The sequence below is a fragment of the Macrotis lagotis genome, chromosome X (genome assembly GCF_037893015.1).
Source record: "Macrotis lagotis isolate mMagLag1 chromosome X, bilby.v1.9.chrom.fasta, whole genome shotgun sequence".
In the NCBI taxonomy this organism is placed as follows: Eukaryota; Metazoa; Chordata; class Mammalia; order Peramelemorphia; family Peramelidae; genus Macrotis; species Macrotis lagotis.
Genome location: NC_133666.1, coordinates 537307080 through 537328453, shown reverse-complemented (window position 1 = coordinate 537328453; position 21374 = coordinate 537307080). Strand labels below are relative to the sequence as shown.

The 21374-nt window shown below is 41.8% G+C and overlaps 1 protein-coding gene across 1 annotated transcript in view; it reads left to right on the top strand.

Annotated features, from left to right (window-relative positions):
* RMDN1 (regulator of microtubule dynamics 1) overlaps positions 1–10909 on the top strand; it is a 37174-nt gene extending 26265 nt beyond the window's left edge. Inside the window, exons 8-10 of the mRNA XM_074199598.1 lie at positions 4988–5018; positions 6210–6343; positions 7032–10909. Of these exons, the coding sequence (XP_074055699.1) occupies positions 4988–5018; positions 6210–6343; positions 7032–7082 (216 nt within the window). The 3' untranslated portion in view covers positions 7083–10909. The remainder of the gene's footprint in view (positions 1–4987; positions 5019–6209; positions 6344–7031) is intronic.
* Positions 10910–21374: the final 10465 nt, after the last annotated feature.

Below are 21374 nucleotides of genomic sequence, written 5' to 3'. Positions count from 1 at the left end.
TAAATTTGGTTCTGGATAAGAAATAGAGTGGTTGATCAGTGGAATAGCTTATGTACACACTTTACAAGCAAATGATCACATCTACTGGGGCAAGAACTTAATTTTGACAAAAATTACTGGGAAAACTATCAGGTATTCTTTTTTATATTTAATATTTATTCTCATTTTGTACAAATAATGTTTTTATACATTAATAAAATATTATTGTTTAAGAGTAAACAAAATACCCCCTCCCCAAAAAAAATATAGACTTGCTTGAGCGATAAAGTAAAGGGGAGAGAAAAATTTAAAATTAAAAAAAATAATAGTAATAATTGTAGGTATGGCCAGGTGGTGCAATGGACGAAGCACCAACCCTGGAGCCAGGAGCACCCGAGCGCATATCCACCCCATACACCCAACAATCACCCAGCTGTGTGACATGCAAGCTACCCCAACCCCACTGCCCTGCAAAAACCAAAAGGAAAAAAAGACCCAAAATAAAATAGTAATAATAGTAGGGGTGACTGGGTTGCGGACAGAGCATTGGCCCTTGAGCCAGGAGCACCCAGGTCCAAATCTGGCCTCAGACACCCAACAATCATCTTGCTATGCGGCCCCAGGCAGACCACCCAGCCCCATTTGCCCTGCACCCCCCAAAAAATAATAATAATAATAATAATAATAATAAAATGTGCTTCAGTCTTTGTTCCAACACCAACAACTCTTTCACCGGTGGATCACGTTCTTTATGATAAGTCCATCACAAAAGTTACTTCCATATTTTTCCAGTGTTGCCATTACTGATCGCAACTCCCTCCTTTTGTATTTCTCCACTACCATGTACTATATTTTCTCTCTCTTTTCACTCTGACTCTGCTGTAGGGTCGCTGAGTGGCACAGCAGACAGATCCCTGGTCCTAGGGCCAAGAAGTCCTGAGCCCCCATACCACCCCTTAGGCCCAACATCCACCTGGCCCTATGGTCCTGGACAGGCCTTCCAATCCCATCCCCTTGCAAGAAGTATAAAAGAAAATGTGTTATATCTAACCACTCTCCCCCCATGGTCCATCCTCTCCTCCATGACTCATATCCCCCCTTCCCTCTGCCCCCCTGCTCTCCTTCTTACTCCAGATGCCTAGACCCCATTGAGTATATATGCTGTTTCCTCTCCTAGCCACCTCTGATGAGAGTGAAGATTCCCTCATTCCCCCTTGCCTTCTCCCCTTCCATATCATTGCAATAGCTCATTGTAATAAAGAAAAATCTTATTATATGAAATATCTTGGCCTATTCCCCCTCTCCTTTTTCTTTCTCCCATTTCATTTCCCTTTTTTCCTATTGACTCCATTTTTACACCATATTTTATCTTCAAATTCAGCTTTCTCCTGTGCTTCAACTATAAAAGCTCCTTCTACCTATTCTATTAACTGAGAAGGTTTATATGAGTATTGTCAGTGTCATTTTTCTATGCAGGAATACATGCAGTTCATCATTAAGTCCCTCGTATTTTCCTCTTCTCCTCCTCCAATTTCTATGCTTCACCTGAGTCCTGTATCTGAAGATCAAACCTTCTGTTCAGCTCTGGCCATTCCAAAAGGAACATTTGAAATTCTCCTGGTTCATTGAAAATCCCATTTTTTTTCCCCTGGAAGAGGACATTTGTTTTTGCTGGGTAGTTGATTCTCAGTTGCATTCTAAGCTCTTTTGCCTTCTGGTATAATATATTCTAAGCCCTACGAGCTTCCAATGTAGTTGCTGCTAAATCCTGTGAGATCCTGACTGCAGCTCCACGATATTTGAACTGTGTCCTTCTGGCTGCTTGTAATATTTTCTCTTTGACTTGGGAGTTCTGGAACTTAGCTATAATATTCCTAGGGGTTGGTTTTTTGGGGTCTCTTTCTCAGGGGGATCTGTGGATTCTCTCCATTTCTATTTTGTCCTCTGCTTCTAGGATATCAGGGCAATTTTCCTGTAGTAATTCTTTGAAAATTATGTCAAGGTTCTTTTCCTGATCATGACTTTCAGGTATTCCAATAATTTTTAAATGATCTTTCCTAAATCTGTTTTCCATATCAGTTTTTTCAATGAGAAGTTTCACATTTTCTTCTAATTTTTCATTTTTTGGTTTTGAAGTATTGAGTCCTGATTTCTGGTAAATTCATCAATCTCCCTGAGTTCTATTCTTTGTCTCAAGGATTTGTTTTTGTCAGAGAGTTTTCTTATCTCTTTTTCCATTTGGCCAATTTTGCTTTTTAAAGCATTATTCTCCTCAATAACATTTTGAACTGTTCTATCCATTTGACCTAAGCTGGTTTTTAGCATGCTATTTTCTTCAGCATTTTTTTGGATCTCCTTGACTAAGCTGCTGACTTCATTTTCATGTTTTTCCTGCATCTCTCTCCTTTCTTTTCCCAGTTTTTCTTCTAACTCCCTCATTTGATTTTCAAAGTCTTTTTTGAGCTCTGTCATAGCCTGAGCCCAATTTCTGTTTTACTTGGAGTCTTTAGATACAGGAGCTTGTGTTTCCTCATCTTCAGACTGAGTGTTTTGATCCTTCTTTGGGATCATAGATAATAATGTATTTCTCAATGGTGTTCCTCTTTTTTCTCTGCTTGCTCATTTTCCCAGCCTAGGCCTGGTTTTGGGGTGCTTCCTGAGCTTTTGGGACACTCCCACAAGGGTCTCAGTGTGTGAGGCTCTGTCCTCCCTCCTGGTCTGTGAATGACCATAAGCACCCCCCTCTGCTACGGGGCTGAGGTGGGGGGGGCCCTGCTGTTCTATGGGGGGGGGGCCTAGACTGCGATCAGGATCTGAATGTGGTCAGAGCCCCAGAGTCCTGTTCCAGAGGCAGAGGACAGAGCTCTGCAGTCTCTCTCTCTTCACTCCCCTCCCTCAGCTCAGTGGGCTCATGCCCTGGGGGCTCCTGTTTACCTGCTCCTGCTTCTGTTTCCTGGATCTGGAATGCAGAGCCACAGCTGCTCTCTGTGTGCCCTGAGGACTGGGCTCCAAGTGCTCGCTCTAGCAGAGGTCCCCCCCCTGTTCCCCCACTTTGTGCCCGGTGCTCCCCGGGGCACAACTCAGGAGACAGACTCCCCCGCTGCTGTGAGCTGTGGCTCCCAGTGCCCTGGAGCTGCCTCCGGGAGGGTGAAGTTCTTTGGCTCTGGTGGGCCGCCCTTCCAGCGGGCCGCCCCTCCGACCCCGGGGAGCAGAGCCTTTCTGCGCTTTTCCAGGTTACCTTGAGTAGGAGAACTGCCTCATTGGGTCCCTCTGTGGGTTCTGTCCCTTGAAAGTTTAGAGTCCTTAGTTTTGAAGATTTATGAGAGAGCACCTAAGATGTAATCAGCTATTTTTGCCATCTTGGCTCTGCCCTACTATCAGGTATTCTTGCTGAAACTAGACATTAATTTTTCACCCCATATTCCGAGATAAACTCAAAGTGGGTAAAGGATTTAGACATAAAGGTTGATATAAGCAAATTAGGGGAGCATGGAAGAAGTTACTTAACAATTCTATAACTAGGAGAAGAATTCATAACCAAAGAAGAGATAAGTTCTTGGGAGGTAAAATGAATAATTTTGATTACATAAAATTCAAAAGTTTTTGCAAAAAACAAAACCACTGCAACCAAACTTAGATTAATGGTAAATTGGCAGGGGCAGGAAGAGAGAGGATAACTTTGTGGCAAATTTCTGCAGCTAGGTAATTAAGTGTCTGAGACCGGATTTGAACCCAGGTACTCCTGACTCCAGGGCCGGTGCTTTATCCACTGCACCACCTAGCCACCCCTGAATCAAATTTATTTAAAAAAACAAAAAAGACATTCCCAAACAGATAAATAAGCCTAAAGACCATAAATAGGTAGTTTTCAAAAAAAAAGAAAAGAATCAAAGCTACCACTACTCATAAAAAAAAAAATTTCTCTAATTCACTAAATTAACACAACTCTGAGGTACCACCCCACACCTTCAGATCGGCTGCAATGACAGAAAATGAAAATGACAAATGCTGGAAGCAATGTGGGAAAAGCAGTGTATGTAGTTGGTTTGCCTGTGAACCTACCTGACCATTCTGGAGGACAGTTGTTAACTAAGTCCAAACAGCTATATATAAAACTCTGCAGGACTTTTGATCAAACAGTAGCATTTCTGGGTCTATATCCAAAAACAGTAAAAGAAAAAAGACTCAACTGTGCAAAAATATCTTTAGCAGGTTTTGTTTTGGTTTTTTTTTTTTTTTGTACTGACAAGGAATTGGAACCCTAGACATCCCCATAACTGGGGAATGACTTAACAGATTATAGTATATAAATGTGATAGAATACAATTTTTCTGTAAGAAATGACATAGGAGATGGTTCAGAAAAAACTTGATTCATGTGAATTGAGACAAGGTGAAGAGAGAAATAAAACCAAAAAAATAAATACAGTAAAAAACAATATAAAGATTGTTGGAATCTTTATTGTGATGTGAATTGGTATCATGAAAGACTTAGTAAGTTTTCTACCACAAAATGAAAGGACTCATGATGTAAGATGCTATCCACCTTCAGATAGAGAATTAATGAACTCATAGTGCAAACTTAAGCATTTTTCCCTTGTTTTTCCTGCTTTTTCCTCCCTAGAACATGCTATTACAATTTTGTTAGACTTAATATTATAATGGGTATCATTTCCTGTCTTCTCTGTGGGTGAAGGAGAGGCAAGATAGAGGAGGAAGAAGAGAATTTGGAACTGAAAATAAAAATATGGAGACCATTCTAAGAACAAAAGTTGGAATATAAGACTGTAAGAATGGACAGATTTTTTAAAATGTTTGGGGGGGCAACTAGGTGGCACAGTGGATAGAGCACTGGTCCTAGAGTCAGGAGAACCTGAATTCAAATTTGGCCTCAGACATTTAATAATTGCCTAGCTGTGTGACCTTGGGCAAGTCACTTAAACCCATTGCCTTAAATTAAAAAAATATATATTTTTCTCTTTAAACTGGTTTTTTTTTCCCTTTAACAGGCTCTAAAATACTTTCAAATGGCTGAACAAGGTAAATTTTTAGTCAAATCAAACATACATATGTATATACATGTTAGATATTTAAACATAATATATGATTAACATTAGGGTAATATATAAAAATGTATGTGATTTCTTTAAAAATTCATTCACTATTTAATGCATTTAATTATTTTTTTTTGTTCAAAATATTTTGTGGCTTTAAACTTAAGAGGAGAGTCTGAGAGGAAATCTTGCTTCTGTTAAAAATCAAGAGTTTGGAATTTGGAAGGTCCTTTCATGTATGAGGAACAAAAATGCAAATGTCCTACTAAGATAAGTCAAAAGTAAAGTTGCTACCAGAAACTAAGTCTAAATCCTGCCTAATTTTTTTTCTCACTTAAAGAATACTAATTTCTTTTTGAAAGAAAAGTATTAAAAACCTTTAAAAAATTAGTTAAACATGTATTAAAAGCCTGCTGTCATCAAGACATTGGGTTAGATTCTAGAGGCAAAAATCAAATGATATCTGCCCTCAAGATTGTTGTACTGTAGAAAGAATGAAGAGAACTACCTGTAAAATTTTGTCAAAAGATTTCAATCTACAAATTATCTTCTTAATAGTAACATTTTACAACAGTAACATAACTATAAACTTAAGAATTTTTTCATGGAAATGTATGGATAAGTTCCTATGACTTACAGCTGTATGTACAGATCCTTCAAATAATACAAAACAAATAGAGCAAATGTATCCTTAAAACAATCACTTAACCTCCTCCAGCTTTTTGTTGCCTCATTTACACTTCTTTAAACTTGCATAATCTTTTCTTTCTAACCACTGCAGCAATTGTAATTATTTACTACTATTTACCCTGGAAATGGCATCTTCAGTTCAGAACAGAGAGAGTGAAAAGTGACAAAACTCTTCTGTGGGCACACTCAAAAAACCACTTGGACCTCAGTAATGGTCATCTCAGAAGGACTAGAGTTTTATTTCACATGCTATATTGTTTCATTTGATCTCAGCATTTCTAACACAATTGATATGGATGTTTTGACCAAAATAATAATTTTCCCAGAATTGTGCATTTAATGTGAACAGTTGAATAAAAAAAGGACTACAGCTGTATACTCCTTGCACATGAAACTCATCAGTCTGTTAATGGAATTTAGTTTGCTAATCCAAACAGGATGACTGCTACTAATCTGAGGTGAATGTCTTTTTTTTTTCTGTGTTTAGTGCATCCAAACTTTTACAGCAAAAATTTGCTTTTCTTGGGAAAGACTTATCTGCAGTTGAAAAACAAAAAGCTTGCTACCTTCTGGTTATTGAAAGCCAAAGACTACCCACCTCACACAGAGGAGGACAAGCAGGTAAAAAACTAAAGAGCTGACTTCGGAAGAAGAAAATGTAGAACATGACTAATAGGTTAGAGCTAATTACACATCAGGTATTAACATATTTGAATGAATTAGAACTGAGCCTTGTCTTTTTTAAAATCATGAATCTGGTTAAGTGCCAGTAATAATCATTTCAATTATATTTAATGACCTTCTAGACTCTGGTATCTCTGAAAAATTCATAATGGTTATGATTGGATATAGTTTCATTAAATTACTTGATACAGAATAGGATAATTTCTCTATTTAGCAAACTTCTTTCCTTAAGTAAGGGAACAGATAGCTACTAATAAGATTAATCTGACCTGAGTCATAGCCATGTAGTGTCATAGAAAGTAGAATTTTTTTGAAGGAGTTGTATTTATTCATGCCAGGAATCAGAACAACTATATTTTGTTGCTATGGGAACTCTCAGAATATACTGTCCAGTGTTGTAAATTTAATTAATTTTCACCAGTTATTTATTAAAGAATTAAAAGAAGCAGACCATAACAGAGTAGCTAGATTGTTGAATTTAAAGTGAAGAAGATTGAGGTTCACTTATTAGTTGGGACTGTGGATAAGTCACTAAGATTTCTGTGGCTGAATACATTCTGATTATTGATTGAAAGAATAGTGTTGGACTTTGAATGTTGAATTAAATCACTATTCCTTATTTTAGGTACAGAAAGAAGCTGCCCAGCTGCTCAAGTCTGTTGGTGACAAGAATTAAGACCTTTATTCAGAATAAAGTGCTACACAGAAGAATTCTAATAAATGTCTTTTCTTTGAAGTAATTGTGTCACAGCCAACCTAGCTGCTGTCACTAGCTCATGAGCAAGGCAGCTGTTGGGCATTCCAGTTTCTAGGCTTGACAGGAAAAGCAGATGATGAAGATGATTAAGGAAAGGTACTGAGATAGAATGGAAGTGCTCACTGTACCAGGAATGGTTTTTCAGTGGAAACTCCTTCCATCCCCATTTAGGGGAGGAGACATGTGTGAGAAATGCCATGGAAGAAGCAATGTGAGGTATAACAGTTAACAAAATAAGGCCTTGAAAATAATAATCAGTAGAAAATATATATTAAGACCTACTCTGGTCAGAGATGCTGTGGTAAACAGTGATTTTTGCTAAAGTGATCTTTTGATGCTCAAGATTTTTCTCAACAAGAAGGTTGACACTCTTAGTTGTCTTATCATTTTAAAAATAAAAACCTTAATTGTGTACCTATTCAGTAGATTGACCATCCATTAATAATTCAGACTTCATTGGATATTAAATGCTTGTTTAGCATTGACTAGAATTATGCTTTAATTCAGTTTGCACAGGCAAATTACAAGAAAAATTAAAAGAATTTTGTAACTGCCCTACATGGAAGTAATGGGAAGGTAAAGTGGTACAAACCTGAACTGCATTTCAGACCACTGTCCCAAAGCACACCATCTTAAGCAATTATTTAATATTTTGCAGTTTTCCAATATAGCTGTGACATATTTTTATGAAATATAGATCACTGGTAATCATGACTATAAACCAGTTCTTAATTTTCTAGTAGTTTAGTGATCTTTTAACTACTTTACCAAGCAGTTATTAGGCACCCACTATACTGCTTTAATAAGTACTAGGTTAAACACAAAATTAAGTCATCATACCTGTCCTCATATATAGTTGACCTTTCCACATTGACTTTCTCCATAGTAAATGGGGATTTTAGGGTAGTTTTGCAGAAGTCACAGACACACAAAGGCCAGCAAACAACAGAAAAAGTTTAGAACTCAAAAATAAAAAATATATGTGTATGGTAATATGTAATATCAACAGACAACATACAGAGATTAGTATTTTTACTTAACATTTAATCAACAAATAGCTTGTGACCAAACAACCTAAATTTTACAATGAGGTACTGTGAACATCTTATCAAAGAAAAAAATACAGACTTCTTTAGTATGAAGGGAGGACCAAAAACTTTTATGTGGATTTTCCAGATCACAGGGGCACCTTACCCCCAATCCCTTTGATATGGAATAACTGTAGTTTATAGTCTAGTAATAGTATTAGGTGCACATACACCTTAATCTCTTTTTTTTATAATACAGGTTACTTACACATGTCTTTGTTGTATGGTCATTTTCAGTTGTGTCCAGTTCTTTGTGACCCTATTTGCATTTTTCTTGACTAAGATATTGGAATGGTTTGCCATTTCCTTCTACAGCTTATTTTACAGATGAGTAAACAAGCAAACAGGGTTAAGTGACTTGCCCAGGGTAACACAGCTACTAGGTGTTTGGAGCTAGATTTGAACTCTGATTCTCCTGATTCCAGGCCCAGTACTTTACCTTCTGCACTACCCAACTTCCCCATCTAAATTGAAGATACAATAAAGAGGGGCAGCTAGGTGGCACAGTGGATAGAGCACTGGCCCTGGAGTCAGGAGGTCCTGAGTTCAAATGTGGCCTCAGACCCTTACCTAGCTGTGTGGCCTTGGGCAAGCCATTTAATCTCATTGCCTTGCAAAAAACCTAAAAAAAAAAAGAAGCAAGAAAGAGCCATTGAAGACACTTAAAACAGATATGACCAGCTTTGACAAAGATTATTTCAACAGCTGTAAAAAAGGAAAGACTGAAGGGGCAAGAATATGAAAGCAAGGAGACGCGTTCATAAGCCACCACATAGTCCAGAACAGTAATGACAGTGGTCTGTATTGGTTGTAGGAATTGAGAGGACTGTGATTGTGGATAGAGAAACAACTGGATATACAGATTAATGCTATGTGGGAGGTAAGGAAAAGGGAAGAGTAAGAAGATAAGACCAAGACTTCAATAGTTTTATATTCTATTAATCTCTTCTAGGAAAGTATGGAAAGTTCTTAAAAGTTTTTCCAAAAGTTTTGTCATGTAGTCATTTTTACATATTTGTTTTTTTATTATAGTGTAAAAATTTTTAACCCACCTGCAATTATTTTTTAATTAAAGATTTTATTTAGTGTTTTACAATTTTTCCCCCTAATCTTACTTTCCTCCCCACCCCCCACAGAAGGCAATTTTTCAGACTTTAAATTGTTTCCATGGTATACATTGATCCAAATTGAGTGTGATGAGAGAGAAATCATATCCTTAAAGGAGAAACATAAAGTATAAGAGCAAGATCAGACAGTAAGATATCAGGGGTTTTTTTTCCCCTAAATTTAAGGTAATAGTCCTTGGTCTTTGTCCAAACTTCACAGTTGTTTCTCTGGATACAGATGGTGTTCTCCATAGCAGACAGCCCCAAATTGTCCCTGATTGTTGCACTGATGGAACGAGCAAGTCCATCAAGGTTGATTATCACCCCCATGTTGCTGTTAGGGTGTACAGTGTTTTTCTGGTTCTGCTCATCTCACTCAACATCAGTTCATGCAAATCCCTCCAGGCTTCCCTAAATTCCCATCCCTCCTGGTTTCTAATAGAACAATAGTGTTCCATGACATACATATACCACAGTTTGCTAAGCCATTCCCCAATTAAAGGACATTTACTTGATTTCCAATTCTTTGCCACCACAAACAGGGCTGCTATGAATGTTTTTGTACAAGTGATGTTTTTACCCTTTTTCATCATCTCTTCAGAGTATAGACCCAGTAGTGGTATTACTGGATCAAAGGGTATGCATATTTTTGTTGCCCTTTGGGCATAATCCAAAATTGCTCTCCAAAAAGGTTGGATGAGTTCACAGCTCCACCAACACTGTAATAGTGTCCCAGATTTCCCACAACCCTTCCAACAATGATCATTATCCTTTCTGGTCATATTGGTCAGTCTGAGAGGTGTGAGGTGGTACCTCAGAGAAGCTTTAATTTGTATTTCTCTTAATAAGTAATGATTAGAGCAATTTTTCATAGGACTATGGATTGCTTTGATTTCATCTGTAAATTGCCTTTGCATATCCTTTAACAATTTGTCAATTGGGAATGGCTTTTCATTTTAAAAATATGACTCAGTTCTCTGTATATTTTAGAAATGAGTCATTTATCAGAAACAGTAGTTGTAAAGATTGTTTCCCAGTTTACTCCATTTCTTTTGATCTTGGTTACAGTGGTTTTGTCTTTGCAAAAGCTTTTTAATGTAATCAAAATCATCTAGTTGGTTTTTACTGATGTTCTCCAACTCTTCCTTAGTCATAAACTGCTCCCCTTTCCATAGATCTGACAGGTAAACTAGTCCTTGATCTTCTAATTTGCTTATAGTATTGTTTTTTAGGTCTAAATCCTGTAACCATTTGGATCTTATCTTGGTGTGGGGTGTGAGTTGTTGGTCTAATCTAAGTTTCTACCCGTAATTATTAAATTAATTTTGCTAATAAAGATATGAGGTCTTTACCTTCTTTTCACTTTTCCAAAATTGCTGTTTTTAAGGGATCCAGGAGGCTTGGAATGCTTTAGTTTACATTTGCTTTTAGAACTTAAAGGGAGGACAAGAAGGGATCGAGTCTTAGGAGCTCTCTGATAAAATTCATCAGCTAAGGACTCTAACTAAACTTTCGAGAGACAGAACCCACAAAGGGACCCAGTGAGGCAGTTCTCCTACTCAAGGTAACGGGGAAAAGAGCAGAAAGGCTCTGCTCCCTGGGATTGGAGAGGCGGCCCGCCAGAGGGGTGGCCCGCCAGAGCCAAAGAACCTCAGCCTCCCGGAGGCAGCCCCAGGGGGCTGGGGGTCTCAGCTCACAGCAGCGGGGGAGTCTCCTGAGCTGCACCCCGAGGAGCACCGGGCACAAAGTGGGGGAACAGCGGGGGGACCTCTGCCAGAGTGAACACGTGGAGCTCAGCCCTCAGGGCACACAGCCAGCAGCCTGGTCTTTCAGCAGCCTAGACCTGGAAACAGAAGCAGGTGGAGCCTGTAAGCAGGAGTCCCCAGGGCATGAGCCCATTGAGCTGAGGGAGGGGAGTGAAGAGAGAGAGACTGCAGAGCTCTGTCCTCTGCCCCTGAAACAGGACTCTGGGGCTCTGACCACATTCAGATCCTGATCCCAGTCTAGCCCCCCCCCCCCATAGAACAACAGGGCCCCCCCACCTCAGCCCTGTGGCAGAGGGGGGCACTTATGGTCATTCACAGACCAGGAGGGAGGACAGAGCCTCACACACTGAGACCCTTGTGGGAGTGTCCCAAAAGCTCAAGAAACACCCCAAACCAGGCCCAGGCTGGGAAAATGAGCAAGCAAGAGAAACAAAAAGAAGACTATTGAGAAATATTTTGCAAATGAGCCCAAGAAGGACCAAAATAGTCTGAAGATGAGGAAGCACAAGCTCCTGCATCTAAAGACTCCCAAGAAAAACAGAAATTGGGCTCAGGCTATGATAGAGCTCAAAAAAGACTTTGAAAATCAAATTTTGGAGTTGGAAGAAAAACTGGGCAAAGAAAGGAGACAGATGCAGGAAAAACATGAAAATGAAGTCAGCAGCTTAGTCAAGGAAATCCAAAAAAATGCTGAAGAAAATAGCATGCTAAAAACCAGCTTAGGTCAAATGGATAGAACAGTTCAAAAAGTTATTGAGGAGAAGAATGCTTTAAAAAGCAAAATTGGCCAGATGGGAAAAGAGATAAGAAAACTCTCTGAGGAGAACAAATCCTTCAGACAAAGAATAGAATTCAGGGAGATTGATGAATTTAACAGAAATTAGGAATCAATACTTCAAAACCAAAAAAAATGAAAAATTAGAAGAAAATGTGAAATATCTCATTGAAAAAACAACTGATATGGAAAACAGACTTAGGAAAGATAATTTAAAAATTATTGGAATACCTGAAAGTCATGATCAGGAAAAGAGCCTTGACATCATTTTCAAAGAATTACTACAGGAAAATTGCCCTGATATTCTAGAAGCAGAGGGCAAAATAGAAATGGAGAGAATCCACTGATCCCCCGGAGAAAGAGCTCCCAAAAAACAAACCCCTAGGAATATTATAGCCAAGTTCCAGAACTCCCAAGTCAAAGAGAAAATATTACAAGCAGCCAGAAGGACACAGTTCAAATATCGTGGAGCTGCAGTCAGGATCACTCAGGACTTAGCAGCAACTACATTGGAAGCTCGTAGGGCTAGGAATATAATATACCAGAAGGCAAAAGAGCTTAGAATGCAGCCAAGAATGAACTACCCAGCAAGGCTGAATGTCCTCTTCCAGGGAAAAAGGACTTTCAATGAACCAGGGGAATTTCAAAGGTTCCTTTTGGAATGGCCAGAGCTGAACAGAAGGTTTGATCTTCAGATACAGGACTCAGGTGAAGCATGGAGATTGGAGGAGAGGGGGGAAATATGAGGGACATAATGAGGATGAACTTCATGTATTCCTGCATAGAAAAATGACACTGATAATACTCATATGAACCTTCTCAGTTAATAGAGCAGGTAGAGGGAGCTTTTATAGTTGAAGCACAGGAGAAAGCTGAATTCGAAGATAAAATATGGTGTAAAAATGGAGTCAATAGAAAAAAAAGGGAAATGGAAGGGGAGAAAGAAAAAGGAGAGGGGGAATAGTCCAAGATATTTCACATAAGATTTTTTTTTATTACAATGAGCTATTGCAATGATATGGAAGGGGGGAGGCAAGGGGGAATGAGGGAAACTTTGCTCTCATCAGAGATGGCTAGGAGAGGAAACAGCAAATATACTCAATGGAGTATAGACAACTGGAGTAAGAAGGAAGGGGGGAGCAGGGGGAAGGGGTGGGGATGTGAATAAAGGAGGAGAGGATGGACCATGGGGGGAGAGTGGTCAGATATCACACATTTTCTTTCTTACTTCTTGCAAGGGGCTGGGATTGGATGGCCTGTCCAGGACCATAGGGCCAGGTGGATGCTGGGCCTAAGGGTTGGTATGGGGGCTCAGGGCTTCTTGGCCCCAGGGCCAGGGATCTGTCTGCTGTGCCACTCAGCTACACTACAGCAGAGTCAGAGTGAAAGGAGAGAGAAAATAGAGTACATGGTAGTGGAGAAATAAGAAAGGAGGGAGTTGCGATCAGCAATGGCAAAGGTGGAAAAATATGGAAGTAACTTTTGTGATGGACTTATCATAAAGAATGTGATCCACCGGTGACAGAGTTGTTGGTGTTGGAACATAGACTCAAGCACATTTTTTGTTATGATTATTTGGGGGAGGGTGCAGGGCAAGTGGGGCTGGATGGCCTGCCTGGGGCCACATAGCGGGGTGATCTTTGGGTGTCTGGGGCCGGATTTGGACCCAGGTGCTCCTGGCTCAAGGGCCAATGATCTGTCTGCCACCCAGCCACCCCTACTATTATTACTATTTTATTTTGGGTCTTTTTTTTCTTTCTTTTTTTTTTTTTTTTTGGTTTTTGCAAGGCAGTGGGGATTAGGTGGCTTGCATGTCACACGGCTGGGTGATTGTTGGGTTTATGAGGCTGGATGTGGATTTGGGTGCTCGTGGCTCCAGGGCTGTTGCTTCATCCATTGCGCCACCTGGCCATACCTACAATTATTACTATTATTATTTTTTTATTTTAATTTTTTTTCCTCTCCCCTTTACTTTTTTCATCCAAACAAGTCTATCTATATTCATGGGGGAGGAGGGGTATTTTGGTTAATTGTAAACAAGAATATTTTATTAATGTAAAAAAAAATTGTACAAAATGAGAATAAAAAATAAATTTAAGATGAAATGAAAAAAAAAAGAACTTAAAGGGATATTCTAGCAAGAGCACTTGAGTTGAAGTAAGAGGATATAGGGTCACATCCCAGATCTGCCATTTCATTATTTGTGGTGCAGTGGATAGAGCACTGGCTTTGGAAAAAGGAGGACTGCAGTTTGAATGCAGCCTCTGACACTAGTTGTGGGACTTTGGACAAGTCACTTAACTCTAATTGCCTCACATCCAGGGCTATCTCCAATAGTCCTGATTCATATCTGGCCACTGGACCCAGATAGTTCCAGAGGAGAAAGTGAAGCTGGTGACTTAGCACAACACCCCCCCACACACACAGTCCAGTAAATGTATTTCTTTTGGCTACAACTTGTCTTCAGTCACTTGTTAATCCCTGAGAAACTAAGCACAATGAGATATTTAAGTTGTATTAACTAGTGTTTGGAAAATGTTTTACAGTGAATGACTGTCTCTGATTTTCCCTACCCTTTAATGGGGCTCATTTCCATTGCTTGACTGATGGTAACTAGATAGGGCTGGGTTCTTTCAGTGAATCTGAGATATCACTAAGGGCGCTCTCCTTATTAGAGAAGAGCATAATCATATCAACTTATTCTGTTATTCTTGTCCATGACTTTCCTTAAATTTTTCAAAAGAGGTTCACCTAATACATGGGATCGCCTCCTTGAGATTTCCTGCATTGAGGATAGCAGTGGAATACATAGGTTTTACATTGTTTTTCCTTGTTCTTGCCCCATGAATGACTCTCCCCACCCCACCAATTTTTTTTTCTCTTGAGGCAATACTAGTAAGCATATGAGGCTGGATTTAAATTCAGGTCCTTTTTACTCCAGGGTTGATACTTTATTCACTGCAACACCAAGCTGTGCTCTAGTGGCCCTGGTTCTGGTCACACTTCCTTGATGGCATTATTTACACCAACAGTGTTAAACTGGACATCTAACTTAGGAATACAGAAGACTAAAATGCAGGGTGTGTTCAAGGAAGACTACTTTGGTGTGAGGGCTCCCAAGCCCTCTTCAGGGATGCTTTCCATCTTTGATATCCATTTGAGGCATCTCTCACCTGTGGCTTCAAGAAGCTGAAGCATGCATAGTGGCCACATACCGGTAAACCTTTTGGTAGGCAGGCTAAACCAGGTTGAGGGAGTCTCAAACTCATCGGTGAGTAGTGGGGAGTGTCTACCCTAAGCATATGAAGTCATCCACTGGTGGAATGGGTGAAGCCAGCTGAAGCAGGTGCTGTGGACCAAGGTCATCCACTGCATCTACAGCCATCACCCATTGTCTTGACTTGGTCTTGCTATGCTGGATCATGGTGACTTTGAAAGAGAGGATGACTTTGTGCAGTGCTATCTCACTTAAATCCAATTTAAGTGAAACAAAAGGCATCACCCATAGCTATTCCTCAAAGTCCTGTGGTGACAGGCAAGTGATGAAGCAGCAGGTGTGGATACAATGGGACCTGTAGTCAATCCTGCACATATGTGGCCCAGGGCCATAGGGTTGTTACCCCACTGAAAGCAGCAGTGAGATTTGGCAGCCCCTGAGTGACTAAGCAGCCCTGCACTGCTCATCTCCTGATGTGAGGAAGGGGCTAGAAAAGATGCCCTAAAAATTATCAGCTTCCCAACTCTGGTCTGATTACTGCAGCAGACAGGGATCCCACATTGCAGTCATAAAAAAATCTACAAAAACTTCTTCAAAGCAGATTCCACTCACCATCAGTTGCATGGGGCATGTGCACACCCATAGACAACACAAGATCCAATAGACCTGAAAGATGAACAGTTATTATTGCAAGAGAACTCAGCAGGTATCATATCCAAATAGTAGTCCTCAGTGAAAAAAGGTTGGCAAATGAAGGTCAGCTTACTGAAATTAGATCTGTATAAATGTTTTTCCTGGAGTGGCCTTAGTGAGGGGAATACCGTAAAGCTGGCATAGGTTTTGCAACCAAAACTAATCTTGAGTACCTACCAAAACGAGTGAACCACAGGCTCATAACAATAATATTGCTATTTCCAGGAAAATGCCATGCCACCATCATCAGTGCCTATGCTTCCACCTTGACTAACACTGATGAAGGTGAAGAAAAATTTTATGAAGACTTGGGGACCCCTATCAATATTCCAAAAGGAGACATGTTTATAATTCTGGATGGCTTTAATACTAGAGTAGACTCAGATTACTGGACATGGCAGGGTGTCTTTGGGAAGAATGGAGTTGGAAACAGGAACAGCAATAGTCATCTACTGAAGATTTGTGTATCTCATGACCTCACTGCCTTCTGTTTATCTAAATACAATAAAACTTACTGGATGCCCCCTCATAGCAAACATTGGCATCTATTAGACTATGTGATCATAAGGAGAAGAGACAGATAGGATGTGAGAGTGACAAAGACAATGTGTGGTGCAGAGTGCTGGACTGATCAAAGACTCATCCTCTCCAAGCTAAATAGTCATATTCAACCAAAGCAGCAGCCCCAAGGCAAAACAAATACTGGAAGAATTAATGTCAAGTGGGAACAGTTGCTAATTTGGAGGGAAAACTGAGCCAAACCACAGCTGACAACAGTGGAGCAGCAAAAGAATGGGCAGCTTTCAGAGATCTGGTGTTCAGCACTGCATTTGCGCCTCTGGGCCATAACACTTGCAAACAACAAGACTGGTTTGATGAAAATGATGGGGAAATACAGAAACTTCTAAATGAAAAAACAAGAACTCTACAGGGTTTACCAGCAGGATAGTTCATTCATTTCTAAGAAGGCAGGATTTAATTCCATCGAAAGTAAAGTACAGGGGCAGCAGCTAGGTGGAATTACCTAGCTGTGTGGCCTTGGGCAAGCCACTTAACCCCATTTCCCTTGCAAAAGCCTTAAAAAAAAAAAGTAAAGTACAAGCAAAGTTTAGAGAGATGCAGGACTCTTGGCTCAGTAAGAAGGCAGATGAAATTCAATTTTATGTGGTCAGAAACAAACCAAAATGCTTTTATGATGCCCTGAAGGCTATTTGTGGGCCAGACATGGGACATCTCAACTACTCAGTGCTGATGGACGCACATTGTTAATGATAGGGACATGATCCTAGATAGATAAGCTGAACACTTCCATAGTATTCTTAACAGACCATCATCAATCAATGCAGAAGTCATTGACCATTTACCTCAAGTTGAAGTTAATCAGTCCCTGAATATCATTATGCTCTTTTTTTTTAAGGTTTTTGCAAGGCAGACGGGGTTAAGTGGCTTGCCCAATTATATTCTTTGCAACTGGCAAAGCACCCAGTGCTGACTGTATTCCATCTGAGATTTATAAAGTGGGGGGTCCATTGCTCATCCCAAAACTGAATAAAATTTTCCAGGTTATATGGCATGAAGAGGTTATACCCCAAGAATTTAAGGATGTCTCCACTGTCCATCTCTATAAAGGTGAAGGGAATAGATTGTCTTATGACAATCACATGGTTATTTCTCTTTTGGTCATTGTTGGTAAGATTCATGCCATCTTTTTTTTTTTTTTTAAGATTTTTCAAGGCAATGGGGCTAAGTGGCTTGCCCAAGGCCACACGGCTAGATAATTATTAAGTGTCTGAGGCTGGATTTGAACTCAGGTACTCCTAACTCCAAGGCCGGTGCTCTATCCACTGCGCCACCTAGCCACCCCCGGAGTCCTTTTCAATAGACTGATCCTTCAACTGGAAGATGGTGACCTCCCTGAGAGCCAGTGTGGCTTCAGAAAGGGCTGTCAAATAGTCAATATGATGTTAGCTGCCTGACAACTCCAGGAAAAATGCCTGGAACAGAACACAAGTTTTTAAACAATATTTGTAGATCTGACCAAGGTCTTTGATACTGGCAGTCATGAGGGATTATGAAAAATTACTTCAAAGTGGTTGCCCAGAGAAGTTCATCAGGATTGTACATCACTTTCATAACAGCCTGCATTCCCAGGTACTGGATAGAGGATAATGCTCTTGAGATTTCCCAGTCACCAATGGAGTGAAACAAGGATCTGTCCTTGCTCCCATACTTTTGAGCATGATATTTTTAGCCATATTTTCAAATACCTTCAATGAGGATGATACATGGCCTCAAGGTGAGCTACCACACCAATGGCAAATTCTTCAATTTGAAAAGGCTACAAGCCAAGACCAAAGTGGAGGGAGATTCTGTTTGCAGATGATTGTGCAGTCAGTTCAGCCTCTGAAGCCAAGATGCAACAAAGTATGGATCAGTTCTCTGCTGCTTGTGCTAATTTTGGTCTAACAGTTAACACCAAGAAAACCCAGGTGCTCCATCAGCTTGTACCACACCATCCATATGTGGAACCACAAATGGAGAAGTTTTGATTACTGTGGACAAGTTCACAATGAAGCAGCCGTAAATCGGCTCTCCTAGGCCCATCTTGCTCCCCCACCCTAAGTCTCCCTAAGTTTCGATTTTCTATAACAGTGTCAGTTCTCGATAAACGAAACCTAAGGACCAAGTGGTTGGGAAACATCCTGCTAGACAAACAACTCTAGATCACGGGGCACTCAGCTGCTGCATGTCCCCACTCAGCAACTCGTTAAACCACAAAGAAAAATCCCCCTTGTGGTTTTCAGACATAAAAAGACTGCTGAGAGCAGCTCGAGGCCAGTTCTTGACTGAGCCCCAGCGCGCTGGTTAAATAAATCCTCCTGCTTTTGCATCAAGTCTGGCCTTCTGTGGTGATTGGGGGTCTCTGTCGGTCCTGAGGGGCTTTTCGGCCCTATCATCTGGGGGCTCTTCCGGGATACACGGGGACCCCCCTCCACTCCAGAAGACAGCCTTGGAGGTAAGATACCCGCCTAGGCATCTTAATCTACGTATTGTCCGTGTGTCAGTCCCTGTTCTGTCTGTATCTTGCCTGAGCCTAACTTCTGGTTTCTGTTTTGGGACAACTCCTGCTGTCCGTGAGGACAGCAGGTCCGTGGTTGACAGACGTGTCCAGGGACCACAGTTGTCACCCTGGGGGACGCCCCGGGGAAAGGAGAGAGCCGGGGACGCCCGGCATACTCCTTGCTGGAAATAAGACTCCCAGATTACGTGGCGTTCCTCCTGGAGCGATCTTCACCAGCCAAGCTTTTTACTCTCCTGTACGTTTTGTTTGTCGGTGTCGCTGTCTTGTGTTTTGAAGTTATGGGTCAAGCAAACAGTAGCCCTCTTAGCCTGACCATGGGACATTGGGCAGAAGTAAGAGCCAGAGGACATAACCTATCAGTGGTGGTCAAAAAGGGGCCATGAAAAACCCTTTGCAGCTCCAAAGTGGCCCACCTTTGGGGTGGGGTGGCCAGCTAATGGGACCTTCAATCGGTCTGTCATCTTGGCGGTAAAAGGGATTGTATTTCAATCAGGGAAGGAGGGCCACCCAGATCAACAACCTTACATCTTAGTGTGGCAGGACCTGGTGGAAGACCCTCCCTCCTGGGTCAAACCCTGGGTCCCTCCCCTAGTTAAAACCCTGGCTCTTAAGGCTGCCCAATGCCCCCCAGCTTCCAAAAATCTACCCTGACCTACAGGATGACTTGCTCCTCCTTGAGTCTCCGTTACCCCCTCCCCCTTACCCTACAGCTGGTCACCACCCTCATGCGCCGCTCCCTGCCCCTCACCCTGATGCTTTCCTTCAGCCCCTGAGGCTCCGGGACCAGCCCTTGGCACTCGCAGACAGAGAGCGGCTACTTCCGATTCCACAGTGGCCCTCCCTCTCCAAGCGCTGGGTCCCCCTCCACCCGCTACGGCCGACGGAGAAACCCCTCCCAGCCCTACCTCCTGCACTCCTCTGTATCCAGCCCTTCTCCTCTTCTGATCCCTATAATTGGAAAACTAACTACCCCCGCTCTCTAACAGCGGCTCACTGGGCCGGTAGAATCCTTGATGTTTTCTCATCAGCCCACTTGGGACGATTGTTGCAGACTCTCTTCACCACAGAGGAAAGGGTACCCGTGGTCCAGACAGGCAGCTCACGCAACTCCCCCACCTGATTGAAACCACTTTCCCCTTACTCAACCCGCCTGGGATTTCAACACGGCTGGAGGTAGGGAGTGACTGACAGTCTACCGCCAGACTCTTGTGGCGGGCCTGAGGGGAGAGGCCAGATGGCCCACTAATTTGGCAAAGGTAAGGGAGGCCCTCCAAGGACCCACAGAACCACCACCCTCTGTCTTCCTTGAGAAGACTAATGGACGCCTTTCGGCGAATTACACCCTTTGACCCAATGGCAGATAGCCAACGGGCCTCAGTGGCAATGGCCTTTATTGGTCAGTCTGCATATGATATCAAAAGAAAGCTACAGAGGGTGGAGGGCTTATAGGACTACTCATTACAAGACTTAGTCAAGGAGGCAGAAAAGGTGTACTATAAAAGAGAGACTGAGGAGGGAAGAGAAAGAAGAGGAGGGAGAAAAATTTGACCCGCATCCTGGCAGCAGTGGGGGGAGAGCAGGGTCAGTTGAAGGAGAAAGCATATAGGTTAGGGGGAGAGAAATCGGCGAGGGGTCGCCAAACGTGCGCCTACTGTAAAGAAACTGGGCACTGGAAGAGAGAGAATGCCCTAAAAGGAAGATAAGAGAAGGAGGGACTAAGCTCTTGGCATTAGGAACCGACTCAGAATAGGAAAGTCAGGGATATGCAGAGAGGAAACCTGTAAAGTTCCTAGTAGATACTGACTCCCAATACTCCATCCTACTGGACCCCAAGGGGCCTATGTCTAGCAAAAATCCTGGGTGATAGGCGCTACTGGCCACCAGCAATACCCTTGGACCACCAAACGAACTGTGGACCTGGGAACAGGGGAGGTGGCTCACTCCTTCCTTGTCATTCCTGAATGCCCTGCCCCTCTATTAGGGAGAAATTTGCTAACTAAACTGAAGGCACAGATCGCTTTCCGCCTGAAGAGGCCCTCCGTTACCTTGAAAGGACAAGAAGGTGCCACACTTACCCTAAGATTGGAGGACGGACACCGACTCTATCCAAGCTCGCCCCCATCATCATCAGGAGTCAGCTTAGCCTCCTGATGGGTGACTAAATTCCCCAATACCCGGGCAGAAACAGCGTGACTGGGGTTAGCGAAAACAAGACCCTCCATTGCCAATCATGCACTGCCCGGGACACCAGAAAGGGAACGGAGAGGTAGCTAGTGGTAACCAAAGAGCGGACCAGGAGGCCAGGCTAGCCGCCCATACTACGCCCACCACTCTGCTCCTCTAAGAAGAAAACACTGAGGATTCTGTGAAACCGACCCACGACATACCAGGAACACGAAAGCTGACAGAAGAACAGGCAACTCAGCTACTTCAGCATCTTCACAGTCTGACTCGTTTGGGGTATAGGAAACTTGAAGCCCTAGC